This window comes from Gossypium arboreum, chromosome 10 (assembly GCF_025698485.1).
Source record: "Gossypium arboreum isolate Shixiya-1 chromosome 10, ASM2569848v2, whole genome shotgun sequence".
Lineage (NCBI taxonomy): Eukaryota > Viridiplantae > Streptophyta > Magnoliopsida > Malvales > Malvaceae > Gossypium > Gossypium arboreum.
Genome location: NC_069079.1, coordinates 122,722,396 through 122,737,401, shown reverse-complemented (window position 1 = coordinate 122,737,401; position 15,006 = coordinate 122,722,396). Strand labels below are relative to the sequence as shown.

The 15,006-nt window shown below is 28.2% G+C and overlaps 1 protein-coding gene across 1 annotated transcript; it reads right to left on the bottom strand.

Annotated features, from left to right (window-relative positions):
• Positions 1-12,005: 12,005 nt before the first annotated feature.
• LOC108489390 (probable aquaporin PIP2-5) lies at positions 12,006-14,214 on the bottom strand. The gene is made up of 4 exons (XM_017793922.2): positions 13,776-14,214; positions 13,378-13,673; positions 12,726-12,866; positions 12,006-12,416 (listed from the first exon to the last, which is right to left on the bottom strand). Exons 1-4 carry the CDS (start codon positions 14,065-14,067, stop codon positions 12,297-12,299), a joined length of 849 nt encoding a protein of 282 aa, XP_017649411.1. The 5' UTR covers positions 14,068-14,214; the 3' UTR covers positions 12,006-12,296.
• Between the last annotated feature and the right edge of the window lie 792 nt (positions 14,215-15,006).

Here is a 15,006-nt window from a genome sequence, read left to right as displayed (position 1 = left end):
ATTTTTGCATGAAAATTGATATGATAGGAAAATCGTATGAAAATATTGATAGAAAAATTTTACCAATTTAGTGGTTAGCTAGAAAAAAAAATAAGGTATCGAGACCTCTATCTCGTAAAACCGAGTCAAAAATAATTATCGAAGAAATTGGGTAAAAATAAGGTATCGAGACCTCTATCTCGTAAAACCGAGTCAAAAATAATTTTATAAATATTTATGAAATGTTATTAATGTGGTAGTAAAATTTCGTTAGGAAATTTTAATGTTTGGGTAGTCAATTAAATGAAAAGGACTAAATTGTAATAGGTGTAAAAGTTGCTAGAATGATTAAATAGCTTAAGAGTCTAATGAGAAAGGATTTAAAAGGCAATTAGACCCAAAAGTTATTTGGGCTGGACGGCAAGGGTATGAAATCAGCAGAAAAATTGATAAATTAAGGGTAAAATTGGAATATTGCAAAATTAACTAAATAAAGCTAGGACTAAATAGGAAATATCTAGATTTCTCTTCATTTCTCTTCAATTCCAGCAGCTAAAAACGCCATGGGAGGGTTCTCTAAGCTGATATTTCATAATTTTTGCACCAAATCCGGAAGATTCAAATACGAAGCTAGATCGAGGAAAGGAAAAAGTTCGGGATTAGTAGATTTTTATTGTTTACAAACAAGTATCAAGGTAAGTTCGTGTAACTTGAATTATATTCTTAAATGCTTGAAATGCATGTTTTTTATATGAATATGATTTGAATGTTCATTATATGGAAATTTATGAAACATTGATATATTTGATAAAATGCGAAGAAATCCGTTTGAATGAAAGGAAAATTCGATGGATCTCGAAAAGGAATTGACGGTAAAAGGATCTAGCCCTGACGGGTGATCCTATCTGATATAGCCCTCCGAAGAATATGTGTAAAATGGATTTAGCTTGGACGGGTAATCCGAATTAGGGTCTCAATTTAGCTTGGGTGGTAATTGAGATCCAAGCTCATTAGAGTAATTGTCGTTCTGAGGATTTAACTCGGGTGGTAATTCGACAATACTCTATGAGTTTATATTGCAGGGGATTTAGCCTGGACTGGTAATCCCCCTGTAAGGTTGAGGTTCGCGGGAGTGTGCTCTCTGAAATGGATATGTGCGCACATGAATATGAATTGACGGACCCGGAATTGTACAATAAATGTGTACCTCTGAAAATCCATCAAAATTCCGATAAATTCAAAGGGATAAATATGGAAAAATAATAAGAAATGGAAATCATGGTATTGACGAGCTCATCAATCATGGTATATATATTATTGATACATGGAAATTATTGTACTAACTTGAATGTTAAGTTTGTGCATGTTAGGGTAATAATGCATTGAACGGATATATGAATGTTTATTATATTGTATTGAAAATATTAGGTCAGTATAATTCTTGTTACATGAGCTTACTAAGCACAAAGTGTTTACCCCGTTTCCTTTTTCCCTGTTTTGTAGTGTTAAGAGCTCGGAGGTCAGATTTGGTCGGAGACACATCACACTGTCAACCACAGGATTTCGGTATATAAAGAAACTTTATTTTGGAAATCAATGGCATGTATAAGCTAACAAAGTAAATGTTAACGTGAAATGAATGTAAAGTTAGCCATTAGTATGGTTAACAAACCTGGTTTTAGATATGTGATGACGTTATCTTATAAATATGCATGAATTAATCTTGAAAATATGTTGAATTGATTTGGTTGATGTGGATTGGTCTCGATTTAATATTGCAGGGAAGGTTAGATATTTATAAATGGGCTATATTGAATATAAAAAAAAATTAATTCGTAAACTCCGGTAATGCCTCGTACCCTATTCCGGCAATGAATACGGGTAGGGGTATTACAGGTAGTCTCAGCTACACTTATCTGATCAGTGATAAGTGACAAGCGACAAGCAACAAGTGATAAGTGGTAGCTTTAGCTACACTTATCTGATTAGTTACAAGTGATAAGTGATAAGTGGTAGTTTTAGCTACACTTATCTGATCAGTGACAAGTGATAAATATGATCAGTGTAAGACCGTGGCAGGACTATGACTTCAAAAGGTGATAAGTGATCATACGCAAGACCATAGTTATACTATGGCAAAGTGAAAGTGAAGTACTCAATTTTCCGTAACCATTCCCTAATTTGGTTAAAGAATGATATGTGACAAATGGGCCCAAAAGAATTAAAGGAAATGGATAAGTGGTAGTAAGTTTATACAAGGGAATTCACCAATAGCTGTGGTTGACAGGTGAACTTAATAATTGTGTATATTGTATAAGTGTATAAATATTTGGTAAGATTTATGTTTTATGCCTATAAACTTACTAAGCTTCTATAAGTTTGCATGAGTGTAATCAATGTCTCTTGTAGATTGACGTGGAAGTATACGGAGGATCGGATCAACACAGAGGATCACACTATCCAGATTATCTCCGGTAGCTTTTGTAAATTTCTTTTTGATTTATATGGCATGTATAAGGTTTGATGATTATATAAATACTAAGACTTGTTTAAGAAATATAAATTAAAGTAAAGAATGATGAATATGTTAAATAGTATAATTATAATAGTAGTATAATTTGGTATCAAATTGATTGAAATGAATTGGTTGGTTGGATTGGTCTCGGTTTTAAAATTTGCAGGGAAGGTTAGATATTTATAAAGGGGTTATATTGAGCAGAAAAAAAAAAGTTTGGGATTTTGCGAAAAATTCCCTATGGTTTCGATTTAATTCTGGTTTGGTCTCGAAGTATGTTTTGGGCTCTGGAGGCCCATTTAAAGGACGCCATGACATGTTTTAGTAAATGAATAGTATTTAACTCGTATTAATGGAAAATTAATTCGGTAAACTCCGGTAATGCCTCCTACCCTATTCTGGCGACGAATACGGGCAAGGGGTGTTACAGTTAGAATATAACATATTCCATTATCACACAACCGATCAAACAATCATAGAATACAAGTCAGAGCACTTACCTTAGTTTCAAAATTGGTAAGCATATTAGTACTTCTCAATTGTCATTTAATCACGATTCAAAACATATATTAATCATAACTACTGAAAATTTAAACATAAATAATTAATGCACAGTTTTTACTTGTTAAAAACCCACACTACTTACAGTATCATACTTAACATATATCTTGTTAACATGCATACATAATTTATATTTTATGCTAACGGAATATCAAAAATCGTGATTTATGGCCTAATTTTTATCATACGGACCCTACAAGAAGCCCACATTCGACTCATACATCGAATACGGCTCTAAGAAAAATTTTTAGTTTTTGGGCCCACACGGCCCAATTGGCCAAGACCGTGGCACACAGCTGTGTGACCCCGATGGTCCCAATTTTTAGCTTTTTTTGTTTGCTGTTTTTTCGGGTTTTTATTACACACTTGGTCATTTTTCGATGCTGACTTAACAAACGCAATTCCAGCACCTTAAAAGGTCATGCAAAACTATACACTGAATAAGTAAATGCTAAAACAATCTACTTGTGCGCAACAAGATTTGAACTTGAGACTTTTAAGTAAGTTAAAGCATTACCACTGAACTAGCCGGCTTATTCTTAACATTACTTGAGCAAAAATAATATATAAGCTACAAGTTCAAAGATAGGGGTTTGGGCAAAAATTCAAGGAGAACCCGGAACCTCGCACACACTACTCACATCTCTCAACCACTAAACCAGATTAATTCACTTGATAAAATTTTCACAATTTCAACTCAAAAATCAGGGCGTGACCAATTTTAGTATCACAAACCCAATTTCTTCTAACTCGATTTTTGGAATGTGACTGACTATATATTATTTTAGTGAACTAATTTAATAAATAACGTACTTCTTAACTATAGATGTTATTGTTATAAGTGAAAATGATGAAACATATAGATTCGTCTATTCAACATGATTTGTATAATAAAATAACTTTGAAGAAATTTCAAGGAAAGATATAATTTTTATCATATTTTAATTTTTTAATAAAATCGCATGAATATAATATAATAAAATTGAGAATAACTCTTAATATAAGTTATTCCCAAACGGAATATTTAATTTTTATTTGAAGTTGAAAGTTGGTAGGCTTATGGTAGTCGTTTTTGGGTTCTATTTTTTTAATTTTTTTAATGAAAACTCAAATTTCATTTGGGTTAAAGTTAGGGATGCGTAAATTTCGGGCAAAATCGAATTAATTTGGTTAATTGGACGGTTAGCTAAACTAATTTGGTCAGGGTCGATTAATAATATTTTAGAATTTCAGTAAGTAGTTAATTCGGTTCGAAATAAGTTAATTAACCGAAAATTTATATTTTTATATACATTTTATATATATTTAATTCGGTTAATTTTTTTATTTTTATACTTGTTTTAACCAAAAACAAAAACATAAAATTTTGATTAATTCGTTTATGACCGAATTAATTGAAAAAGTTCGGTTCGATTAAATATTTTTTGAAAAAAATTTAGTTTGATTAATGTTAAGGGTTTAAAAGGGTCGGTTAATTTGATTAATGGTAGTTCGGATTGGTTAACTGATTAAACACGCTTAATTTAAGTTACGTAATTGGTAGCGATTTCAACATCTAAAGAAAACAATAAATTATAAAATAAAAAAATTATGTTAATGTTAATATTATTATTATTAAAATAAAACAAACCATTGCTTATCATTAAACCATAATTTGGGTCAGTTAAACTACATTAATAAGACCCTTCAACAGTTCTACATATCATTTAATTACAAGGCAAAAACTTTAGTAATAAAATACATTTTCCTTTAATTATTTATTCAAATTATGTTGAACTTTGTTTCAAAAGAAAAATAGCTTCTTCTTAACATAAACAATTACTCTTGTCCCTTTCCTTTAGAAAGGCTTGATAATAAAACATATGTTACATAAATCTCATATTTAAATATGTCTATAGTATTTTATTAAATATCTCATATTTATATGGGTAAATTTTATAATTAGTCACTGAATTATTAGTGTATTTTTTATTTTAGTCATCCAACTATGATAACTTTTAATTTAGTCACTAATGTTATCATTTGATTCGATTTGATTACCTTCCGTTAAATTGTTAATGAAAATAATGATGTGACATTTTTAATTGATATAATAACATATTTAATCTTCAATACTTGCATTATATATCAATATGGTCCTAATCTTAAATAATTTAATAAATTTAACCCTTTATATTTATAAATTCTATCTATTTAATCCTCAAACTTTTCACCAATAAAATTTTATTTTATTTTTATCACCAAATTCTTCTATTGCTGATGAAGGACAGACAAACCGTGGACATTTCTTACCCCCCTTTTTCATAGAAAATTTATATAAACCAATAAATTTAAGTTCTTACCCCTATAATTCATCCCCTACTCACATCGTAGGTTAAACTCAAACTCTAACTATTTTTAAAATAAGAATCTCGGAGACAATTCGACATTAACAAAGATGGGTGTGAATTACACCTTATAGGTTCAGATTATAATATATGTGTGACAATAATTTACTCTTACTTAAAAATGTGTGAATTACAACAAAAAAAAATCCATTAACAAAGATAGTTAGGCATGCCAGTAGGAATTAATAGTATTGTGTTTGATTAAGTGATTAATTCCTAACCAACCCACTCCAAATTTGTTTTGGATGGGTGCGTACACAGATCCCACCTTCGCGACTTGAAATTCCCACCAAATCTATTTCGCATGGGTGCGTATACAAGTCCCACCTCTAAGTGGGTGCAACTTGGAATTTCCAACAATCTTTAGATTGGATGGATGTGTTATCCCGTATATCTATCTCGATATTCCTTAGTAGTTTACTGAGGGGTACAAACAAAAACCGTAACAAATTAAGGCCTTAAATGGAATTGTAACATGGTGTAAAAATGTATTCAACGATATGTGTAATTGGTAATTAATTTAGCTAGAATAAGCTGATGAATAAGTGCTTGCTCGTTAAAGAAGGTAAACATATGATATTGATAATGAAGTATGAAGTGTACAGAACATATGATATTGATTTTGTACAATTGAATTGATAAATGAAAAAAACAGTTAAACTTGTAAATAGCTGGATAAGAGACAATAAGTATCACTTATTAATGGGGGCTTTAACTTGAATTTCTAATATGAATCATATATTAAATAAGGGAAGTTAAGTAAGACTGTGTTAGAACATGAAGTGTAACAAGTGATCAATAATTAGCAACTTGTTTAACATCGCTAATAGAGGAAGATGAAAGGTTAAAATAGTTATGTCTACAAAGGACCTTAAGTTGATAAATGTCAAATGATGCCTAAAGGAGTAAATTTGGTAAAAAGGAAATTATGAACATTAAGAAACCAAGTAATAGATTGTAATATATGTCTAGATGAACTTGATTAATTAATAATAACAAATGGGTATGTCGTAACCATTTTTTTTTTAAAAAAAGGGAAATCGACTTAGATTTGAAAACGAAAGAATGGGAGTCGCCACCAATCTTTTTGATGAGGTGTGATTGGGTCACCTCAAATTAATCATTTTAAATAAAAGTTAAGATTTACTAAAACGATAATTTTTAGTCTACGAAAATCAAAAAAATGAGTTTGAGAGTCGGTTACGCATGAGGAAAGATTAGCACCCTTGATACGCCCAAAAATTGGTACCTAGTTGATTAATTAGTGTCTTAGTGTCGAAGATTGAAAATTTGAAAGACTTTGAAATACAATTCCTTTTTGAATTAATGCTAAAAAATGACCGAATGAGTCCAAATGGATGTTAAGGACTCCCTCATCTCGAAGTGATAAAATGTCACGCCCAGTAAGTTAGGATACGACATTTCGAACTTTGAGAATGAGCTTGCCTTTATTTGAAATTCATATATTTTGACCTTTTTAAAAGGGTATTCAATTATTTAGAGTAAACGAGAGAAATCGAAACCCAGTAAGTTAGGGTACGTTTTCTCGAATTCTCAAATACCGAATGTTGCATTTATTTGAAATTCATGTATTTTGACCTTTTTAAAAGGGTATTCGACTATTTAGAGTAAACGAGAGAAATCGAAACCCAGTAAGTTAGGGCACGTTTTCTCGAATTCTCAAATGCCGAATGTTGCCTTTATTTTAAACCAAATTCTTATTTCGAGGTGACAAAATGCCATACCCGGTAAGTTAGGGCACAACACCTCGTACTTCCGAGAATAAGCATTTTTAAGACTCGTATCGCGATTTTTGAAAGAATATTCTGTTATTTAGGTTGAATGAGAAAAATCGAAACCCAGTAAGTTAGGGCACGATTGTCTCGAATTACCAAATACGAAATATTACTTTTATGAAAGGATTATTTTGACGTATCAAGCAAAAAATATAATGCGATTTATAGTAAAATACAAAAGCAAATTATGGTATTAACACGTATAATAACATAATGATAGGTGCAATAATGTTAAATACAACAGTATGAGCAAAAAGGATAAAATAAAAAACAAGGCTAGTAAAATATAAAGCAAATGCGTAGGGAAAATGAAATAAGCAAATATCTAAATAAATAAATGAATAAATATAAAACATGACAAAATAAAAATGACAATGATAACGAGAACGAGAACGATAATATTAATAATATTGATAATAAAAATAATGATAAAAGGATAACATAAAAGGCGATAATAATAATAATAATAATAATAATAATAATAATAATATAATACATTATGATACTAATAACAATAATAATAAGAAAATTAATATTAGTATTAATAATAATGGGAAAATAATAATAACAATGATGATATAGTAATAATAATAAAAGTGATATTAATAGTAAATTGATAATAATAATGTATGTTAATAACAATAAAAATATATAAAGGATAAATAAGAATAATACGGTAAAAGATGACAATAATATGATAATAAGAATAATAGTGGTGATAATAATGATAATAGTAAGAATATACAATATATAGTATTAGAGGTAAATACATAATACATATATATTAGCAATAATCATAATATTAAAAACAACTATTAATAACTACATAAATAGATATAGTAGTAGTATATTCATGATATAGTTTAAAAATATAAACGTGAGATAATATGAGAAATAAAATATATAAATGATATAGTATTAAGGTATATGCATAACAATAAAAATACAATATTAAAAGATATATATATAAGAACGTATATATAATATAATGTTAAAATATTCACATAGTATATATATATATATATTAATAAAAAACAACTATTGATAAATATTATATAAATATATACATATATATTAAAATAAATATATGATAATATTAAAAGTATATACGTAATATATACACAATATATACAAAATGTACATAATATATTAAAATATAGACATAATATACATGAAGAAATATATATATAATGTTTAAGAAGAACAAATGTACGTAATATAATATTAATATATATGCGTAATATGGAGTATAATGTATATATATTAAAAGAATACATATGCGACATGTGAATACATTAATAAGAACGATAATACTAAAAACTAATAATAATACATATATAAATAAGAATGATAATGATAGAATGCTAATAAATAAAAAGTACAAGCATAATAACAATAATAAAATATAATATTATGAATAATATCAAAATTAAAATAGAATAATGAGAAAAAAAGTGAAAAAGGGACGAAATTGGATTGAAAATGGAATTTTTGAGGCGAATTTAAAATAAATAAAAGAAAAGGGGACTGATTTGAACACGCAAAAAACTAGGAGGGTCTAAAATAGAAAATATCCCGACCCCTTGAAATGGCGTCGTTCGCATAGGGTACCAAATTGAAAACGAAATAAATTTCAGGATAAGATTAAAATTAAAAAAAAAAAACTTAATTGCCACACATTATGTTTATGTAATGGTTAAATTGGAAAAGATGAAGCTTTAAGCGAGAAAATGACATAAATAGAATAGTCTCGTTTTCTCATCGAAAATATTTTCTCCATCTTCATCGTCTTCACCTCTTCTCATATTGCCACACATTATGTTTATTCGATGACATTGAAGTTCAAAGCTTGTGACGTTTTGATTGTTTTAAAAAACAAAACAAAATAGAAATTTTAAAAATATATATTTAATCTATTTTGGGTTTTATTAACTCTATTTTGGGTTTTATTTTTAATTTAATTTATTTTAATTTTTTCTTTCTGTGTAGTATGTTGCAATATAATTGATTTAGATTTTTTTTTAATCCAACAAATGATTGGATAAAAATTATCAAAATTATAGTTTAAATATCATTTTTATTAAAAAATTAAATACCTAAACCGAAAAAGTAGTATAATTTAATTTTTTTAATGAGATAAATGTATTGAACTCATCCCATTTTAAGATTTTATTTTCTACTTTAAAATGAAAATCATTTTTCCATCAAGTAAAATCGAGTCTAAATCATTAAATTAAGGGTAATATTTCGCACTTGTATTTTTATAAAATGTTTGATGTGGTATTTATATTTTAAAAATATTTAATGTGGTATCTAAACTATTAATTTGTGTATTATTTGGTACTTGTACTTTCATAAAATGTCTAATACTGAGACTTGTACTTTAAAAATGTCCAAAGCGATACTTGAACTATTAATTTATGTATTATTTTGTACTAGTGCTTTCATAAAATACTTGTTATGGTACTTGTACTTTGAATATTTGACGTGGTACATGAATTGTCAATTTATGTATTATTATGGTATTTGGACTTGGAGTTAACACCCTTAATAAATGTTAAACTAATCAATAAAATTCTGACACGTGATTTTTTTTTCCAAATCAAGTTAAAAGATAAATAAAACAAAACAAATAACTAAATCTAAACAAGTTTAACTTTAAAAAATCAAATTTTAACTCAAAAGTTGTTCAATTTTTAAAAACCCCTAAAATTTCCAAAATGTATACAAGCTAACATTTTCCGAAATTTGTCTCTTGCTTGATTTATTGACCATAAATAGTAGGTTGAATAACTTGATTTCGGTTATCATGGTCTTTTTTCTATTTCTCTTTTTTTATTTATCTTTTACGTAATATTATATTGTTCATGTAGAATTAATAATTTAGAAAATTCACATGTCAATTTTTTATTGGTTGGTTTAATATTTATCATTGGTGTTAACTCTAGATAACATAAATAATACACAAGTTGATAGTTTAAATATCACATTGAACATTTTACGAAAGTACATGTACTAAATAATATACAAATTGATAGTTCATATACCACATTTGACATTTTCAAAGTATAAGTACTACATTGAACTTTTATAAAAGACAAAGTATCAAATACCAAATAAGACATAAATTGATAATTTAGATATCATATTAAACATTTAAGACATTTTCAAAGTACTAATATCAAACTGAGCATTTTAAAGATATGAAATTATCCCTTGATTAAACTAAATAAGGTTTTTATTATATAAATAATAAGATTAATCCTGAATTGATTTCAAATTGTTGTATTCATTATATCTTCAATACATAATCCCAACACCTTTTCCTGCATTTTCAGATTTGGGAAGTATACTTTCAATGAGGAATGGAGGATTCTCACGCTGCTTTTTTGTTTCTTAATTTTATTTGAGAAAACAAAACTCAGAAATTTTGTTAGGAAATATTAATGCCTTGTTAATAGTAGAAGTGTTTATGGATGGTGTGACTTGAAAGAAGTCGGAGGATTTGGGTAAAAATATAAACTCGAAAAATGAGTTTGGACAAAAAAAGTAATGCCCAATTAGAAAACGGGTCAAGTCTCTAATAAGGCTTTTTTTGTCGGGGCTGAGCTTGGCCCGGCTTGAATATGCAAAAAAAATAATAATATTTCCTTTTTTACTATTTTCTTACTTTTTTTATTGTTTTGTTGCTATTTTCTTATTGCTTTTTCTATCATTTTGCTATTATTTCATTATTATATTGCTACTATTTTGTTGTTATTGTTTAGATATTGTATAGCTCTTATTTTATTGTTATTTTGTTATTATTTTAGAATTATTTACTTGTTAAGTTGTACCTAACTTATGTTATCTAAGTATACTTTTTTTAAATTTATTTTCAATTTATTGAGAAACATTTATTTTGTTATTTTTAAAATTTTAATGTATTATATTTTTAAAAATAATAATATTAATTTTATTAATGTGATGATTGGATCGAGCTAGAGTTTTAACATTTTTATCCGGATCGAGCTTTAATAAAATTTTAGACCCATTTTTTGGGCCGAACAAACAGGCCTAAAATTTTAGTTGTACAGGCCTGACTCATGAACATCTTTAATTAGTAGCACGGCCTAAAATAACATTTATAGAAAGAAAAATATAATTATAATACTATTACATTTTTAATGATATTTATAATATTTTAATAACTATAAATGAAAGAGTGTAATTGTCAAAAATTATAACTATTCAATTATTTGACTATTTATATTTAATCAAAGATATATTAAATAAATAATTATGCCTTTTAAAGATATTATTATTCGAAAAAGACATTTATTAAACTATCTATTAAACTATGTCTCTATGAAAAAATATGAAAATTCTTATAAATAGGGATGAGATTTTATTCAAAATCATACCCAACAAATTTTAAAAATTATTTTATATAAATTAAATTTTTTATTATACATTACTTAGTACTTAGTTGATTACTTTCATCGAGGTTCATTTTCTTGAAATTCATTTGCACATTAGGTGAATAAAACCTTAAAAATAATAATTTAATATACGTATTAGAACCTAGTCTTATTTTTTGTTTTCTATTCAAATTACTGTCCGTGTGTTCAAGATTTTTTCACCAAAATTTTATACTAATAAATACTAATTTTTTATTATTATTAAAAATAGTAAAAGAATCTGTCAATGAGAAATAAGAGCTAAATAGAAGTGCTTGAATAATAAGTGCCAATTGTGACATGATAAAGTAAAACAAATGGGCGATGATTTGAAACTAGTACAAAATAAGAAGCTAAATTAAAGTGCTTGAAAAGCCCCTTCTACCCCCACCACTTCTCAAAGAGTAGTTTATCTACATTTTCATGAAACCCTTCAATTTCTATAAAATTTTCCAACTTCCTCGAAGGGAAATTTTGAAGAAAAAAGGGAGGGCTCTGAAGGGACAGTTAAAACATACACAAATCATAACAAGCAAATTCCCACATTATTTTCACAATTTATATATATGTGTTTTTTTGGAGGGTTCTTCTAGAAAAGTGTCAAGGAAAGGCAAATGAATCAAACATGGGTTTGGCTTCTGAATGAACCAAGAGCCTTAGCAGCTCCTGCCCTCAAGATGAATTGGTGGTAGAATGCTGCTATGGCTGCTCCAATCATGGGACCAACCCAGAAAATCCACTGAAAAAAGAATCAAAATAAAGCATGTCAAGGGTAAATTAAGATAATGAATAATTATAAAATGGTTAATAAAACTTTTATTCCTCGACCAAGGAAATTAAGTCTAGTTTGACACCTAAACTTGGTAACTAGTCCATCAAAATTTAATGAGATGACTGCAAAGTCATCAAATTTTTACATTACCAAGTTCAAACACCAAAATACGAAAGAATATAGGGATGTATAATTAAATATAAAGATTTAACCAATTTGACCATCAATCCAATCCAGTTTAAAAGAGATTTAGGAGTTGTTGAGAAGTATACTAACATGATCATCCCAAGCTTTCTTGTTGTTGAAGACAACAGCAGCTCCAATACTTCTAGCAGGGTTGATGCCAGTGCCGGTGATTGGGATGGTAGCCAAATGAACCATGAATACAGCAAATCCAATGGGGAGGGGAGCCAATACCTTTTTTTAACATAATTAACAAACTAATTTAATTATTTTCCCATGCATATTATGTTCAATTAAAAATCTCTCAAATTTACTAAATAAGGAAATTAGTTAAAAAGAGACGTTGTTGATGAACAAGAAGGCACAGGAATGACGTTTTTTACTTTTGCTTTTTAACAAGGTTTTCACGTTGGTCTGAAAACGACCAAGATTTTTATGACATAAAGCATTGCCTTTTTGTCATGGAAAAAAAATACACAGTAAAAATTTTGGTTTAATAGTAATCACAGCCATGATAGGCCACCTCATCCCACTATTTCTTTTAACTACTTGTGTTAATAGGGTAGAAAAATCAGATTCACATCTTCATTATCTTTGGATCTAAATACCAATATTTTTGCTATAATTAAAACTTATCATATCATTAATTTGGATGTCAAATAAAAGTGCAAATATAGTAATGATTTTATGTTGAAACGACAAATGAATTGCCATCTTTAAGAAGAGTAAATGTTAAGGTACTTACAGGGACATGGGAGTCTCTAGCCTTCCTCTTAGGATCAGTAGCAGAGAAAACAGTGTAAACCAACACAAAGGTTCCAATAATTTCTGCACCCAAACCAGTGCCTGTGCTGTAACCATCTGCTAGAGTGTTGGCTCCACCTCCATACCTGTTGTAGTATGCTGATTGGAATGCCTTAACCATCCCAACCCCACATATGGCTCCCAATGACTGAGCCACCATGTATGCAATGGCTCGGATCAATGAGACCTTACGAGCCAAAAACAGCCCAAATGTCACTGCTGGGTTAATATGACCCCCTGTCGTACCATGCCAAGAGAAACTAAATCAATTAACCGTTGAAATGTTATCATACTATGTTATGAACTCGAAAATCCAAGAAAATGAATGGAATAACATACCAGAAATACCAGCAGTGCAGTAAACAAGGATGAAGATCATGCCACCAAAGGCCCAAGCAATACCAAGAAGGCCAACACCAGAACATGCGTCAGGGGAGGTAGCAACTTGGCTCTTGTGACCAATCACAGTCAAGACTGTGATGTAAAGGAAGAGCATAGTTGCAATGAACTCAGCTATCAATGCTCTGTAAAATGACCATTTCTTAAGCTCTGAAGCATCAATCAATGGTGCTGGTGGAGGGTCAACATAATCCCTGGCATGGAAAGTGCTGTTCTCTCCTTCTTTTGCCATGCTTAGCTAGCAAGAAACTAATAAATTAGCTTAAAGAAGGAAATGGTAGAGAGGAAGAGAAGATACAGAGTCTGCTTTTTTTGAGAAAAAATGAGCAGAGGATGAGGAGGAAGTGAGGGTGTATATATGGTGCTTGCTACACATGAGCCCTATTTTTTAATTATTTTCAATTTTTTTATATGAAAATCATTTTTTTAAAGGAAAGTATTTTTTTATTTTTTATTTATAAATTCCATGCCTAATGGCTTAAGCTTCTGAAATAAAATAATAAAAATATTTTGTTATTATTGCTTTATCTATCTAAACCTTTTCCCTTTTATCACTATTTTACTTTTTAATTCCTATCCCAATAAATTATTAACTTTAAACTTAAGCCCTTAACATTTAGTTTATATATACATCTATATAAATAGGAAGGGCCTTCATGTGTTGACAGGTGGATGAATGTTGATGTTTTTCTTCATGATGATTAAATTTTAATTCTAGTCCTGTTTACATTTAAATTTTAATCTTTTAATTTCCAACATAAAATGGTTCGTGTATTTTCATAATGTTTTCAAATATTTAATATTGTTAAATTTTCGAATTAAAATATTTTTAATCATTATATTAATTTATAATTTTTAATTTTTAAAGAATTAAATTAAAATTTTATTATTTTAAAGTTTAAAATGTAATTTTATTATATAGTAACGCGTAAAATTACAACTTTCTAAGGGACTAAAGTTAAAGTTTTTCATTTTAAGGGCAACAACCCCTACTTACCCACTAACTCAAAAAAAAAATTATTTGTACCGTACCAATGATTTTTTTTTTTTGATATTGAAATGTACAAAAATGAGTAAAATGTGTACTTCAAATTTATCGATATTTTTAAAATACTTTTCATATAAATTTATAATTTAATTTATATTATATTATACTTTTAAATGCTTAATT

Coding starts and splice junctions, on each gene's coding strand:
- LOC108489390 (XM_017793922.2), bottom strand. CDS start 14,067: ATGGCAAAAGAAGGAGAGAACAGCACTTTCCATGCCAGGGATTATGTT. Junction 12,867..13,377: donor CTAGAGACTCCCATGTCCCT/GTAAGTACCTTA, acceptor TGTTAAAAAAAG/GTATTGGCTCCCCTCCCCAT. Junction 12,417..12,725: donor AGAAAGCTTGGGATGATCAT/GTTAGTATACTT, acceptor TTCTTTTTTCAG/TGGATTTTCTGGGTTGGTCC.